The 15,913-nt window shown below is 57.6% G+C and overlaps 1 protein-coding gene across 4 annotated transcripts in view; it reads right to left on the bottom strand.

The window, feature by feature from the left end:
- Positions 1–15,913, bottom strand: part of ZSWIM9 (zinc finger SWIM-type containing 9) — a 181,946-nt gene that overhangs the window by 153,156 nt on the left and 12,877 nt on the right. For 3 of the 4 annotated variants that reach the window (XM_053905551.1, XM_053905550.1, XM_019425843.2), the window contains exon 4: positions 7,626–10,034. In XM_053905551.1, coding sequence (XP_053761526.1) covers positions 7,905–10,034 — 2,130 coding nt within the window. In that variant the 3' untranslated portion in view covers positions 7,626–7,904. Of the gene's footprint in view, positions 1–7,625; positions 10,035–15,913 lie in introns of those variants that run through there. The other variant, XM_019425842.2, reaches the window with a different exon arrangement.

Below are 15,913 nucleotides of genomic sequence, written 5' to 3'. Positions count from 1 at the left end.
TATCCATATATTTGGGGACTTGATTGACACTGGTTCTGATCCTGGGGATCCAAGATGCCACCGTAGTCCCCCAGGGCAGAGTAGGGCTTATATCAGTCATATAATAATGCAGGTTGTTTGAGGAGCTCATTGGGTCCATGAACCCACCCCATGGTTATTTACCCACTTCCATAGTTTATGGTTGTAATCAACATGGACATGATTAGCAGAATCCTCATATTGGTTGCTGATTGAACAAGCCTGTTTTGTTTGGAACGATCCAGTGGGTTTCTCTAGAGCCTAATCAAATAGGCTCATCAACCTAATGAAGTAGTAAACCAAAGCAAGACTCCATTTTGGAGAGGTTCTACACAGTACAGTTTAATGTCACGATCAAGAATCTGAAAGATGGAGGGGGTAGTGATTCCTGCCACATCCACCATCAACTCAGGTATTTGGTGTGTGCAGAAGACAAATGTATTTTGCAGAAGACAAGAGATTGTCTTGAATTTCCTGAGAAGTGATTCTAAATGTACCTTTGCTCCAGTCGTGATTTCTTTGCTGGGGCAAAGCAAGAGTTTTTGGTACCTGTTTTGCTGGTACTTGATCTGGTGAATTCATTTATTTTCTCTATACTTGATTAATAAAGACCGCCAGAAGCGATTTTCTTTCACCTGAGAAGAATAATAATCTAACTGGCGTGTCCGACCTAGCGGCAATATCAAGCTTCCTTCCATTTGCACATATATATTTTATATATAAATTATATAATGAATTGCACATATTGTACATTACAAATATAATCTTGATGATGTTTCTTGTTGTCTTTCTCCCAATTTCTAACCTAAGCCCTGTTAATAGTTTTGAGCCTTGTGCACAGAATTTAACTTACAGGCTGTCAAAGGTTATAGGAGTGACAAACTTTGTTACGAGGACAAACCTATGGGGCTTCTTTGGGGAAAGGGTTTTGTGTGATTTCAGTTCTTTGAGAGATAATTGCATCATGTTATAAGAAAGTATACTTTGTCTGCTATCCTTACCTAGAAGAAACAGGGGGTAGATATGGTTGGGCAAGTGACATGGGATGAGCCATGCTTGATTTCAATTGTCAGCCTGACACTTTCTTGACTCAGAGCCACACTTCCTACAGTACCTTCCCGGTAAGGTTCTGGATTAGAATGGATTGGTAGTGGACCCCCTGGTGGGAATGAGGTGGGAAGGTGGGAATGAGGTGGGAATGAGGCGGAGGCCTTTGATTCTTGTAATATGGTATGATTCAGCCTCAACAATAGACAGAAGCTCCTAGCAGGGTCTAGCTTCCAGCTTGTTGAGGTAACAACCTTTGGAATTTGAATGCCAGCCTTAAGGAATGCCATAGTATCCTGACTATATGTGTGAACCTATCAATTCTGTTGCCAATAACAAGCACATAAACAGAATGTTCGGGGGGGGGGGCGGGGAGGGAGGTGGATTTCAAATACGTAGAAGTCAGGAAGATACATGGTAGAGGTTTCAGACTAGGATTTATCACCTTCAGCATGATGGCCATTTAGACCAGAAAATTCCTTGCTGTGGGGACAATTCCGTACATTGTAGGGTGTTTGGCAGAATCCTTTGGCTCTGCCCACGAGATGCCAGCAGCACCCTGCCAGTTGTGACAAAAATGTCTCAGGACACTGTCAACTGTCCCATGAGTGGTGAAGAAATGGCCCCACTTGGGCAAGTCTGTATTAGGTGAATGTTTAATACGATAATTTTCTTGGAAGAATTGCATAGTGCAGCAAAACTCTGCAAAAGAGGTTCAAATATACACCCTACACTTCACATGTTTAAAGTGACATTTTCTGTAAAAAAAAACAAAAAAAAAGCCATATTTTGGATCATGTAGGTTTAGAGGTAAAATGTCATCCAATACTCTACAGGAGAAAAAATTTCACATCACGTACAGATTTGTCTTTTCAGAAGTCAAACAAGTGGCCACTCTACTTTCTCCAGGCCTCCGCTCACATCCTTCCTGGGCCACTTCCACCTTCTAGCCCACCTCTACATCCGTGTGACCCCTCTTCCCTCTCCAGGTCACTCCCGCATTCCTTTCGGGTCCAGCCAGGCTCTCGCCCTACCGGGCAGGCTCGCCTCTCCCTGCGGGCCCGTTCACAGCGGGCCCGGCTCTTTCCCGCAGGCCCCGCCCACCTCAGATCCACCGCCCGCCCCTTTCCCCTAGGCCCCGCCCACCTCCGGCCCACCGCCCGGCCTCTTTCCCGCAGGCCCCACCCACCTCAGATTCACCGTCCGCCCCTTTCCCCCAGGCCCGGCCCACCTCCGGCCCACCGCCCGGCCTCTTTCCCGCAGGCCCCACCCACCTCAGATTCACCGTCCGCCCCTTTCCCCCAGGCCCCGCCCACCTCCGATCCACCGCCCGGCCCCTTTCTACCAGGCTCCGCCCGCCCCGCATCCACTGTGCGGCCCCTTTCCCTCAGGCCCCTCCCACCTTCGCTTCCCGCCCGGCCCCTTTCCTTCTGGCCCCGCCTCTCCCCGGCCACCCACTCCTGTCTCCGCCCCTAGCCCCGCCCATCGCTCCCGCCTACACGTTGCGGGCCCCGCGTAAAGCGCTTGCCGCAGGCAGCACAGCGCTAGCCGCTCGTCCCCGTGCACCTTGCAGTCGAGTGGCGCTTGAAGGCGCGGCCGTGTGCACCACCTCGTGGCTCAGCAGCTTCCACGCGCGCTTGAAGGCTTTCCCGCAGGCCTCGCGGCCAAACCATCCGGCCCGGACCTCAGAGCCGGGGACGAGAGAGCCGGGCGCCGCCACTTTGGCGGAGGCGCGCCTCGGCCGCGGCATCGGGGACCCGGCGAGGGATCGAGTACGCCCGGTGTTCGTGGACGAGCTGCACCAGGGCCGGAGCCTCCGCCCCGCCTCCTCCGGGCGCCTGGGAGAGGAGAGAGGGCTCAGTCCCTGGTCATCTCCATCCCACACCTGCAGGGCAGAAACCTGCTCCTCCCGCTCATACCCCTTCATCGAATCCCTCCGATGTTGGCTCTATCCGGAAAGTACGCCCAGAATCCGGCTACTTCTCACTCTCTCCCCGGCCGCCTCCCCTAAGCTCATATCCTCTCTGACCCCAAGCGAGGACACCTGTTGCCTGTCTGGACCTCCCGCCTCAGTCCTCGACCCCCAGGTAGGTTCCCCAGAGTGTGCCTGTTAACACCTAGATCAGTTCACGTCCCTCCTCAGCCCAGAGCCCTCCCGCATTGTCCCCTCTAACTCAAAGAAATGCCCAGGTCCTCAGCAGGACTCAGGAGGCCCTGCGTGACCCCCCTGCTTTCCCTCTGGGATCTGTCCTCTCTCCCCCTCTCCCGCTGTCTCACTAGGCTCTGGCCACATTGGCCTCAAGGCTCTTCAACGGACTCATTGTCTGGAACCCTCTTCCCCAAGACAGCGGCCTGGCTTCCCCCTCATCTGGGTCAGGTCCTTGTTCAAATGTCATTTCTCACTAGAGGCCTTTCCTCACCACCTATTTAAAATGGAAACTCACGCTACCCTTCTGTCTTGCCCTACCTGCTTCCTGGCTTTACTTTTCTCCGGGGCACTTATCTTTGGATGTGAACCTGGGGCTGCCCACGTCCACCTTTCGCATCCACGCGGAGTAGAGTCAGCCTGGCAATGAAATTGTCATAGACACAAACAGCTCCCAGAGAAGGCAGGGACAGCTTCTGGATGAGCACCTAGATCTAGCTGTGCCTGAAGCATCCCCTCCTTAACTTTTTGGTTGCATGAGGCAATGAATTACCTTTTGTTGCTTCAGCAAGCTTGGCTTGGGTTTTCTGCCATGTGGTAGGCTGAATGATGGCCTCCAACTATATTCAGGTGCTTGTGACTTTGGAAACAAGGACTATGCAGGTAGGATGAAATTAAGCGTCTTGACATGGGGAGATTATCCTGGATCATCTCGGTGGCTCTAAATGTCTACAAGTGTTCTTATAAGAGGGAGATTCGATGCAGTGAAGGCGACGGGATCAAGGAACCGAGATGCTCCGCTGTTGACTCTGAAGGTGGAAGAAGGGGCCGGAGCCAAGGGTTGTGAGGGATGAAGTTCTAGAAGCTGAAAAGGGAAGCAGACGGCCTCTCCCCTAGAGATTCAAAGGGCGCACAGCCCTGCGAACATCTTGATTTCGGCCCTAGGGAAACGGACTTCAAACTTCTGATCTCCAGACTGTGAGAGAATGAGTGTGGGTGGCTTTAAGCCGTCAAGTTTGTCATCATTTATTACAGCAGCCGTAAGGAACTAATACATGCCCTTTGCAGCGAGACTCAACACAGAGGGAAACAAGGGGGTTGGTCTGGATCAAAATGTGATGCTCAGAGCGCCCCCATCGGCATCGTGGGGAAAGGCGGGCGAAGCAGGCTCAAATTTGCGCGTCACCCACAATTCCCGAGTCAGGAGCTCTGGGGGAGGGGACACTCCTCACCATTCAACAGCCTGACTGCCGGCCATGTGCCGTGCACTGCCCTAGATTCTGGTAACAGAGCAGTGACCTCCCTCCCCTCTACTGTGGCCCAGCAGAAAATAAGCAAGTAAAATACTAAGTATGTCGGATGAGGGTTCATCAAAACCAGTTGAAATGCACCCGTGTTCATGAACACACCTCGCGCACAAGAATTTAAAATGCGCTATATCCAACAGTTTTCTTTTTCTTTTGGAGAGGGAGAGGGAGCGTGAGCGGGCGAGGGGGCCAGAATCTTATTTTTTTTAATTTATTTTTTTAATGTTTTATTGATTTTTGAGACAGAGAGACAGAGCATGAGCGGGGGAGGGGCAGAGAGAGAGAGAGGGAGACACACCATCCGAAGCAGGTTCCAGGCTCCGAGGTGTCAGCACACAGCCCGATGCGGGGCTCGAACTCACGAACCGTGAGATCATGACCTGAGCTCAAGCCGGACTCTTAACCCACTGAGCCACCCGGGTGCCCCAAGGAGGGAGGGAGAAGCTTAAGACCGCCTGTCCAGTGTCCCCACTCCAGTCCACCCCCCACACGGCCCCAGATGGCTGTCTTCACCCAAGGCTGCTCTTGCCCCTCTCCTGCTCGTGGCTCCCCAGCAGCCGACGCCAGCGACAGCCCCCTTGATAGGCTCCCCGCACCCGCTCCAGCATAACTCTCGAGATATTTGCCGGTGGTCCTTACATTCCAAGGGCAGCCTCTCCTTTCTGCAAGTAGGTACTTAACTCTTCCACCAAGGGGCGCTAGCACCTGTTGTTAGGCCCTCTCTGAGCCTCGGTCAGAATCCAACTCCTGCTACAAGGCACAGTTCAAACCTGCTCCGGAGGCACACACTCAACCTGGACCCTCCCCCCTCTTACACACGCAGAGGTCACCCCCAAGCACGGCCCGGATCCCCCCCGTACAAACGATGGTCTCTCCCAACCAACTTCACCCCCCTCACCCGGACTCACAATGAACTCGCCCACTCCAACCTCGCGCCTCCCCACACGGTGAACTCGCCCAGCCAGAGGCCCCGCCTTCTTTCCTTGGCACGGTCTTCTAAGCCCCGCCCCGCCCTTCGAACCTGGGTTCCCCCGAAGGCCTCCCCTCTTCCAATTGTTTCGACCCGTTTGTCTCTTCCCCCTTTCCCCCCCAGCATTTACCCCCGGCCTCCGCGACAAAGGTCCCGCCCGCCCAAACGTCCCTTCAGTACCCAGGCCCACTTCTCCCACCCCTCTGCTGGAAACTTGGTGTGTCCCGGAGTGGCAGAAGGGAACGGGAATCGGGCGAGACCATTACCCGAAGAGGGGGAGACACAGGAAGGGCGTCCCTGTTTAGGGACCGGCCGCACCGCTGGCTCCCCTGGTGCCTTTCAGATTCGAGCGGTGTCTCCCCAGACTTCGCCACCTCCCTATCGCTGTCCCCTCCCCACTTAGTGCTGCGATCCTCATCCTTCGGGCCAGACACCCAGCCGTCCGCGGGTCCATTCACGCGCTTCCGACCGCCTCAAGCGCATGCGTGGTGCATTTTCGGAAGAATTCGCTGGCATTTGTCGTGATGTTGATCTGGTCTAACAGATAATGGGAGACCCTCCCCATGCAGCGTCACCAAATGCCAACCCACATCTTCAGTCTCTCAAAAAGAGAACGGGAGAGTCGGTATATAACGACAACCAATCACCGGGGTTCTTGGCACGCACTAGAGAGAATAAGGGCATTATTTTCAATTCTCCAACCAGCCTTGGCAGCAGAGTTAGTATTTAGCCCCATTTTCCACATCAAGAAACTGAGGGCTTGGGGTTCCTGGGTGGCTCCGTTGGTTAAGCATCGGACCCTTGATTTCGGCTCAGGTCACGATCTCATGGTTTGTGGGCTTGGGCCCCGTGTCCAGCTCTGCACTGAAATGGGGGAGCCTGCTTAGGGTTCTCTCTCCCTCCCTCCCTCCCTCCCTCTCTCTGCCCCTCCCCTGCTCTCTGTCTTTTTCTCTCTCAATAAATAAACATTTTCAAAAAAACAAATGGGAGCCATTGTGAGTGCAGAGGTGGAGGTTTGGCTCGGGGGACGGGGGACTCTCCGCTGTGTGTCCATTGGCAAGTCACTGCAATTCTGTGACTTAATTTCCACAGCTGGAAAATGGGCACAATGTCCACCTCCCAGGGTGTTGGGAGGGGGGCGGATCATAGAGGGCATCTCTTAGCTGTCACCCTCAGCGCGGGCTTCATTCCCAGGCTCTATCAAGATGCTGGCAAGCAGGTCTAGGTCAAGACCCCCTCATCCTGGGGCCTCTTCCTAGGACTGAGAGAACCTTCAGTAACCTCCCACCCTGAGCAGACCCATCGGCCAGGATTCAGTCACGTGCCCCTTCTTAAACCAATCGCTGGCACCGTGGCTGAGATCGGCCTGGGCTAGTCATTTGAGGGTAGACTCCACCGATGTCGGCCAAGTTGTCACCTTGGCATACCGGTCCAGATGAGGGAGGAAGAGGCCCGAGCTGCCCGGGGGAATCTACTCATTTCCGGCCCCTCCATGCCATCTGGCCCCAGGAGGTCTTGTCGATAGAATGGACCGCTGGACCACCTGACTTTCTCTCCGGGTCTGGGCCTCCCCGCCTCCCCCGAGAAGCCAGGAACTCAGTACAGAAACCAAAATAATACTGTTTTATTCCGATCTTGAAGCACAATAGTCCAGACTGTTCCCTTCTCCCACTGGAGAGCCTCCGCCCCTCCCCCCATACCCCTTCCCCCATCCAGTCTCTTCTGGAAATGACCAACCAGAAGGCCAAGGGGATCCAAGCCTCCAGGCTTTGGGGACTCTCAAATCACTCCCCTCTTGCTCCTTCTCTCCCTACCTCCTATACCTTTCCTTTCCATGCGTCTTTTTTTTTTTTTTTCCCCCTCTGTCCTCCACCCTGGCCTCCTTCTCTCCTGCCTCCCTCTGCTTTCCCCCATTTCTGCCTCTGTTGTCCTCTCTCCGCGGGTCTCCCTGCTAGCTTCTCTCCTCTTTCCTCCCCCCCTTCCGTTTGTCTGACACTCCCCTTTGCTTTCTCCTTCACCCCTGCACTCTCTGGACGGACCATCTGCTCCTGCCTGGGCTCTCCCCGTATCCTGGTGTCCTCCCCTCCCCCAGCTTTGTCCCCTCCTTCCTTCTGCCCCCCCGTCTGACCCCCCCTTCTATCCCCTGTCTCATCACACATTTCCTCTCCTGAGGGAGGCCCTCAGGAGCCGTCCTAGCTGCCACCCTCTTCCACACTGTGCCTCCAGGACCTCAGAGACCACTGTCAGCTTCCCCTAGGGCCCAGAGAGGCAAACGGCCAAGGTGAGGTCCCTGGATGACACAGGAAGTGGCCAGAGGGACTGAGGTGGCCTCCTTGGCCTCAGCCCTGTTATCTTTGGGATCGAAGAGCACCCTCCTGCCCTCACAGCGGAGGGTGGCAGGCGGGGGCCCGATGGGTCAGGGCTCTGGGGCTCTCCCCCAGCAGTCCCTGAGCAGGTCCATGTGGAATAAGGCTGCCCCCGTGAGGAGGCGCGCCGCAAAGAGGTGGCGGCAGGGCAGACGGCGGGCGGCGTGGATAGAGCAGCTGCAGCGGGTCAGGGCCCTGTCCAGGAAGAAGTCCGAGGTTCCGTCCTTAAGGGCAAACCCAGCTCCAGTCCAGTGGAAACCCCGGGTCCCGTGCTGCCTGGCGAAGGCCAGCTCTTCGGCCACCAGTTCCGCCAGCTCCGGCCCGCAGGCCGCTCGGAACTTGGCCAGGGGCTCCCAGTCCACCTCCTCCTCTGCGGAGGGGCAGCAAGGCCTCTTTGGTTCCCGTGGACCTTCTTCTTGACCCCCTTCCTGCGGGCTCTCCCCAGCGGCCAGGCACACTCTCCGCGTCCCTGCCCATTCTGGATCGCCTTCACACACAGTTCCCACGGCGGGCCCACACGGGACTCCGTTCCCCAGCCCTAGACACCTCCCTCCTGCACCCCCACACCCCATCCCTTGTTCTCCTCGGCCCTTGGGGCCCACAGACCGGGCTCCCTCTCCGTTCTCCAGGCCTGTCACCCTCGTGTCCCCCAGATGGACCAGAACTACGTCTTCCAGATCCCTTCTTCTTTTGACCCCCAACCTCACTTCCCTCTCTTCTCCAACCTCTGGCCCTCTCTGCCTCTCATCTCCCCACTGGGGCCCCCTTTGGTCTCCATTCTCAGGGACCAACTCCCTGGGCTTCTCCACATGGTGCCCCCTCCAGGTCCTGACCTCCAGGCCTCTTCCCTTCTCGGCTTCCAGCTGAGGCCCCTTCCAGTCTCTGGTTTTCAGTCCGTGTGCCCTCTCATCGTGCAGCTGGGCCCCCCGCCAGGTGCTCCCTTCAAGACTCTTGGCCCTCTCAGGATCAAACGGGGCCCCCCTCCGCTCTGTGGTCTCCAGCACCCTAATGCTGTCACCCTCCAGCTGGGCCATCCTCCAGGTATACCCTTCCAATGCTCTCGGCCCACCGTCCTCCAACCAGGCCCCTCTCCCTGCGTAACCTTCTGGTCCCCAATCTTTCTCGGCCTCCAACGGGGCCCCCCTCCAGTCTCTGATCTCTGGCCCTCTCCAGTGTTCGTTCTCCGACTGGGACCCTCTCCAGTCTTGGACCTGCAACCCTCTCCCCGAGTCACTTTCTAACTGAGCCCCTCCCCGGTCTCTGGCCTCCACTCCTCGGGCCCACTCCTTCTCCAACTGGGCGCCTCGCCAAATACTTCCTTCTCTCGGGGCCCCTGCCCAGTCCCCGCTCTCCAGGCCCTTCATCCTTTCCTTCTCCACGTGGGCTCCCCTCCCCGGCTCGCCCTCTGGCCAAGGCCCCCCGCCGTCGGGGCCCTCGGGCGCCGCCTCCCCGGCCGCATCGGCCCACTGCATGGCCACCAGGTCGCGGAGGCACTGCGCCACGCTGCGCGAGGGGCTCAGGCGGCGGAGAAGACGCCGCCGGTGGCCGCGCACCAGGGCGCACGCGTCCAGGTCCCGGGCCGCCTCGAAGGCTCGGAAGCGCACCCACATGTCGCGGCGCGGGGCCCAGTTGCGCTCGAAGTAGTCGACGAAGGCGGCCGGGCCGTGGGCGCGCAGCTCGGCCAGCGCCTCGGCGTAGGCGGCGGGCGACGAGGCGCCGGCCAGGCGGCACAGGCGCGGCCACAGGCCCGGGTCCTCGCGGCCGGCGCCGCCCAGCTCCTGGGCCTTGCTGAAGAGCGTCTCCAGGCCCTGCGCGCGGCAGATCTGCACGCGCGCGCCCGGCAGCAGCTGGCGCACGGCCGGCAGCTGCGCCGCCACCTCGGGCCCGGCCGTCAGGCAGCGCACGCGGCCCTTGACGTCGGGCGCGCTCTGCAGCAGCGAGGCCAGCGCGAAGCGCAGCAGGCTCGGCGTGCCCGGGCGCGCCACGCAGCAGGCGGCCTGGCGCGCGCGCCCCGCGCCGTCCACGCACAGCACCGCCAGCAGGTCCAGCGCGCCCTGCAGCCCGGGCAGCCGGTCCACCAGGAGGATGCGCGGGAAGCGCCGCAGCAGCGCCCGGGTGCGCGACGTCAGGAAGAACACGGTCTCCACCACCGCCTGGTCCTCCACGAACACCAGCTTCACCTGCGGGCGGGGCGGGGAGGCAGGGAAAGCGGTCAGGGATCGCCCGGGGGGGGGGGGCGCGGGGGGCAGGGAGCCCGGCGGTCCCCGGAGCTCGGTGTCCCCGACGGGGAAATGGGAATTCATTCATTCCCGCGTGCAGGCATTGCTTCCTCCGACCGGCAGGCGGCGGTGCGGGGGGGGGGGGGGATGGTGTAAAAACGCGACCTCTGGAGGCGGACTGCCCGGGCTTGAGGTCAGGCACCGCCATCTAATAGCTGTGGGGTTTCTGCCCACGGGCCAGCCTCTCTGAGCCTCAGTGTACCTACTGGGGGCTGGGTATTCATTCCTTCCTGCGCTGAGAGGCAGGCTGGGGCAAAGGTTCTCAAAGTGTAGGGCTGGGAGCAGCGGCGCCCGCTGGGACCTTGACCGAAACGCATATTCTTAGGCCCACCCCAGACCTGCTGAGTCAGAAACTCTGAGGGCCCCACCATCCGTGTTTGACAAGCCCTCCACGGGATCCCCACGCGCGCTCCAGGTTGAGAGCCACCGGTCTATCTAGCAATAAAGCCGTAGGCTGCGCAGAAAGATCGCCTGATTTTGAGTCCCGGCCCCATCACTTTCTAACCTTGTGACGTAACCTCTCCGAGCCTCAGTTTCCTCCTTAACCTCGTCGTTCCCCCCATTTCCGCGTCTGGGAGCTGCAGACGCGTTCCTTCGTGCTCAGGGGGGCAGGTCCAGCGTGGGGTCTAGAGCCAGCGCAAGGCCGAGACCCTGGGGCCCCCACTTCCTGGCTGTGTGTGGCTCCCGGCCACTTCCCTGACCAACACCCCCTTGGAAGAATGTTACGAGATACTCCCCGCGACGGGAAGGATGAAACGAACGGAAGCATTTCGAACACTGCCTGGCACAAACGATACATTCGGCAATAGGCGCTCAAGAAATAGGAAGGGCTCTCCAAGCATTCGCAGTCGCTACGATTATCGCCCCTGCCCCCAAAACCGTGTCCTCCTAAAGGCCCGCTCCGGCCCTCCCTTCCTAGCAAGTACCCCGGCTCTCTCTAGCCACCGTTGGCCCTGGCACTTAATCACCCCGAAGGACGTCACATCTCGACTTGCTTGTTGCCCGTTCACCCTTCCGGAGATGGGAGCCCCACGAGGTGAGGGATGTTGTGTTTTGCATTCCTGATACGTTGAATGGAGACCGTGGCATCAGCTTGCTACCTCCCCGGGGTGGACGAAGGCACAAAGCGTGCAGCGATACCCACAGGCCACGTCTCTGGAGTTCAGGGAAGAGTCTTATCTTGCAACCTGGCTTCGGCTCTTACCGGTGTGGGACCCTGGGCTGAGTTGCACTTTCCTTGACTGCAAAACTGAGGCGATGTCTATAGAATAGGGTCGTGGAGAGGCCAAAATGAGATCATTTGTGTCCCAGGCTTGATGCGGATCTAATCCCGCTATTGTTTCTGTGTCACTTGATTCACCGCAGCACTCAGAGGACAGGGACGACGCTGCCCCCCTTTCTGGAACACGAATCTCTCTTGGCTTCTGTCACCCTGAAAACTCCTGGCTGTCCTCCTTCTTCCCAGGCGTCTCCTGCTCTGTCTCCTTCGCTTGCCTCGCCCCTCTTCCACTCCCCACTTCTAAAATGTTGCTGAGCTGCGGTCCTGTCCTCTCCTCTGCTCTTTCCAGTCTCTAGGCTCTGCCCAGGCGATCGCCTCTGGTCACCCGGCCTTTTATCATCTGTCAGCTGGTAACTCTCAGTTCTGTATCTCCAGCCTCCAGATCCATCCACTGGATTGCCTCTGCAGGAACATGGCCCCTTGGACGTCTCCAGCGCCCTCCAGAGGTGGGCAGCCCCAAGCCATACTCGATGCTCATTGACCACCCCCCCCCCCCCCCCCGCCACCCCCGCCCCAACCTGCCCCATCTCTGTTTCATTTTCAAAACTTCAGATCAGATCACCCCCTCCCCTGCTTGAAAGCTTTTCCTTTCCCAGGACTCCCCAATCCCACTACAGGTACCCCCCCCCCCCACCCCCAGAGTTCACGCCACACTGTGGGCTGGGCGATCAGACCCTTGGACCTCATCTTCTGGTCCCTCTTGTCCTCCTCGGCCTTAGTCACTCTGGGCATCGTCATCGCACAAAAGCCACTGAAGGGGGCAAAGGGTTGATGGTCAGCCTCGTCCTGCAGGTCCCTGTCGGTGCCAACCCCCAGCCGCAGGGCCAGGATCTGAATAACTTAAGCACAGATCTCTCCACAAACTGTTCTGCCATCATCCAACCTCTTCCTACAGGGAAGCACTGCATTGTTCTTAGCTTTCAAGGGGAAAGAAAAAATATCCTCTAATTGAAAAAAAAAAAAAAGGTCTGGTAGAGTCCCAAGGGAAAAAAAAATTTTGTCTTCCTGACCCAGAAGCCTTATAGTCAGCATCTTAACCAGTGTCCGAATTCAATAAATGTTATGAAAAAGCCTCGTAATCTTACAGCTGATTAGTTACTATCCCCCTACGATTTTTTTCAACCTATCCTGAGTTTTGACATCATTGCTTGACGATTTATCTCAGCAAATGTTTCAATCTAGAACTGCGCTCTGTCCAACCTGTATAGCCACCTGTAACTATTTAAATTTAAGTGAATTAATATTTGAAAACCTATAAAAACTCAGTTCATCAGTCACATTAGACATATTTCACCCTAGCCACACGAGGCTAGTGACTGCTCTCCTGAATGCCGCAGGACATTTGCACCATCATAGAAAGTTGTGTCAGGGGCGCCCGGGGGGCTCAGTCAGTTAAGCGTCCGACTCTTGATTTCGGCTCATGTCATGATCTCACAGGTTCATGAGTTGGAGCCCCGCGTCGGGCTCTGCGTTGACAGCTCAGAGACTGCTTAGGATTCTCTCTCTCCCTCTCTTTCTCTGCCCCTCCCCTGCACTCACTCACTCTCTCTCTCTCTCTCAAACTAAATAAAATAAACTTAAAAAAAAAAAAAAAGAAATTCCTGTCAGACAGCGCTGGTGTAGAAATTAATGCAAAGACAAAGTTGTCCTAAGTGGAACGGGTTTAAAAGAGCGACCTGTTTCTATAGTCTTGAGTTCTTGTCCATCTCTCCTCCGGAGTCAGGAGTAACAGAAAAGTAAATAAAGCAAAATGTATTTGCCAAGAGGCTTTCCCAGAGCAGGCAGGCACTTGGCGAGTTTGAACCTGATCTCCATTCTTCAAGGGATAACTCAGATTTCTGATCTTGGGTTTTCTTTCTAAAGAGCGCACGGAGGCTTTCCTTCCACCCCTGTTTGTTCATCAAATGGCGTTGATGGACAGTCTACTGTGGGCCTGGCACACGGGCATAAATGAACCCAGGGCGGCTAAGCGTTCCAGACCCTGGAGCCAGGCTGTGGTGCTTCCTCTTACCAGCTGTGCGAGCTTCCGCACCGGCTGTGTGGCTCAGGGCAAGTGTCTGAACTTCTCTGGGCCTCCGCTGCTCGCGCCTGCAAAGGTGGGGCGCACCATCACATGGGCTCATTTGCACGAAGCATGAAGAGCAGTGCCTGGTCCCAGATCAGTATGTGCTGAGTGTCGGCTGTTTTTATGGGTCCCCGCGCACGGACAGCGTGCTCAAGAGAAAGGCTGATGGGACTGAGGTTGGTGCGGGGACCTCCGAGTGAGCGAGGGCCATTGCTGAGAGGGGACGATCATTTTCCTTCTATTGAAGATAGGGCAACCGAGGCAGTGAAGGATTACCTCAACCCGTCTGGGCTGTCTGAGCTCAGCGTATTCCAAAGAAAGGTCTGGCTCTTGCCCAGCTGCTGGGAGATAAGAACGTCCTGCCGGATAAGAATGTCTGGGCGCCTTGGACCACTTCTAGATAGTCTATGCGAAGACGGGAATGATTTATGATGGGGGGGCGCTTGAGCCACACAGTGTCATCCTGACCTCCAGAGGGGCTGGAGACCCAGGGCGGCCACTCAGGCAGTCAGGCGCGTCTATGTGGCCGAACCCCAGCAAAATCTCTGGACACCGGGGCTCGGGGGGGGGGGGGCCTCCTCGGTTGGCAATGCTCCAAGCCTGTAACACAATGTTGCTGGCAGAGCTGAACGCCAGGAGAACAAATGGAAACTCACGCCTGGTGTCCTCCCGCCTCCACCCCACGTGCCTTTTTCCCTTTGCTGATTCTTAATCTGTGTCCTTTTCGCTGTAATAAACCCTAGCTGGGAGTGTAACAGTGTTGCTGAGCTCTGTGAGTCCTCCTGGCAACTGAGGGCGGCCTTAGGGTCCCCAACTACACCGGGAGAGGGGGGTGACTTGCCCAGGGCCACGGAGCTAACAGGTAACGGGGCTGGGGATCCAAGTCCAGATCCCTGAAATTGTTGGGGGGGAAAAAAAGCAAGGAGCCGAGGGAGACGTGTGGGGGACGCTGCCGAGGGGGGGGTGTGTGTGGCGGCCTTTGCCAAAGGTGGGGGATACCTCAGTTTCCCCCAAATATGAGTTTCGCTACCAAATATTTACGGAACAAATCTGATGTGCCAATTACCAGTTCGGGCACTGAGGGGGGTGCCATCAGGACATCTTAAGAGTAGGAGGAGGTGAGGGGCACCTGGGTGGTTCAGTCGGTTGGGTGTGTGACTTCAGCTCAGGTCATGATCTCGCGGTCCGTGGGTTCGAGCCCCCGCGTCGGCACCACACAGGACGGGGGTTTTTCTGTGCCGAGGCCTCACCTCCTCCAACGCTCACAGCAGTCCTGTGAAACAGCTACCATTGTTACCGCCCCCATTTTCCAGATGGCAAAACTGAGGCACAGAGAGCTTCCGCTGCTCGCCCGGGGTCCCGCGGGCAGTGAGCGGCAGAGCAGGAATTCGCACCCAAGGCGGCTGGGGCCTCGAGTCCCTGTTCCTGCCCACGCTACCCCCTCGGCCTTCACGAAAGCGATCCCACGGGCCTGGTTCAAGGGCGCGCGGCCGACAGATGTGAGGACTCAGGCGCGGCCAGGGCGTCATCTCAGACACACAAACAGATGCGGCCGCCGTAGACGGTGGGTTCCACAGACGTGAACCCCGGAAACCACGGCTCGCGACACGTGCCACCCACACCCCTTCCTCCGTGTGAGCATGCGCCCCCTTTCCACACGATCGGAACGGCCCTGGTCTCTAGACTATTCCCGACCTGAGGGAATAAAGATAATAATAGCTCAATAGCCGAACGTACAGGGCCTCCTGGCTTTCGGGCAGTGTTGCCGCAGGGACGCACACATCCACACGTCCTACGAAGGGGTGTGTGCACTGTTACCCCCGTTCTACGGATGAACACGCGGAGGCCCCGGGGAGCAAGGCGTTTGTACCACAGGGGGTGTCCCACGGCTGGCAAGGGGCCCGGCTGGAAGGTGCCTACAGCTCTTGGCACCTAACGGCATCGACAAAGTCAGCGTCTAGCTCTTCGCAGAGCACCCAGAAAGCGGCTGGTCTGGTGTGCCAAGGCTGTGGGGCTCAGGGGACAGGCCCTGGGGGAGCGCTGACCAGAGGCTGTCCGGGAAACACGAGCCTGGGTCCGGGCAGGGCTCTGGAGAACCCCGGGCGCGACGGCCCTCTCTCCGCCCGCGGTCGCCCTTCGCCACGTGCCAAGTCACGGTGTCCCGGGCACGGGGCAGCAATGCACCTCCCTGCCACCTTGCAGTCGGGCAGGGTCATGTGACTGGCTTTGGCCAAGGAAGCGGGAGCGGAAGCGACCTGACCTGGCGTGTCCCTTCCTGATACATACGCGGACCGTGTTAGGATGACTCAGGTGGGCAGAACTATTACCAAAAACCCATAGCGGGCGCACGGCGTGAGCAGGGAATAAACGTCGGGGCTGCTGCTGTTCGAGGTCCGGTCATCGCCACCGCGAACTCCGGGCCGTCCCTACTGACCC

This window comes from Panthera pardus, unplaced genomic scaffold, assembly GCF_024362965.1.
Source record: "Panthera pardus isolate Hobbes unplaced genomic scaffold, ASM2436296v1 HiC_scaffold_18, whole genome shotgun sequence".
NCBI lineage: Eukaryota > Metazoa > Chordata > Mammalia > Carnivora > Felidae > Panthera > Panthera pardus.
The sequence above is the reverse complement of the archived record's forward strand: the minus strand, read 5'-3'. Positions and strand labels throughout refer to the sequence as shown.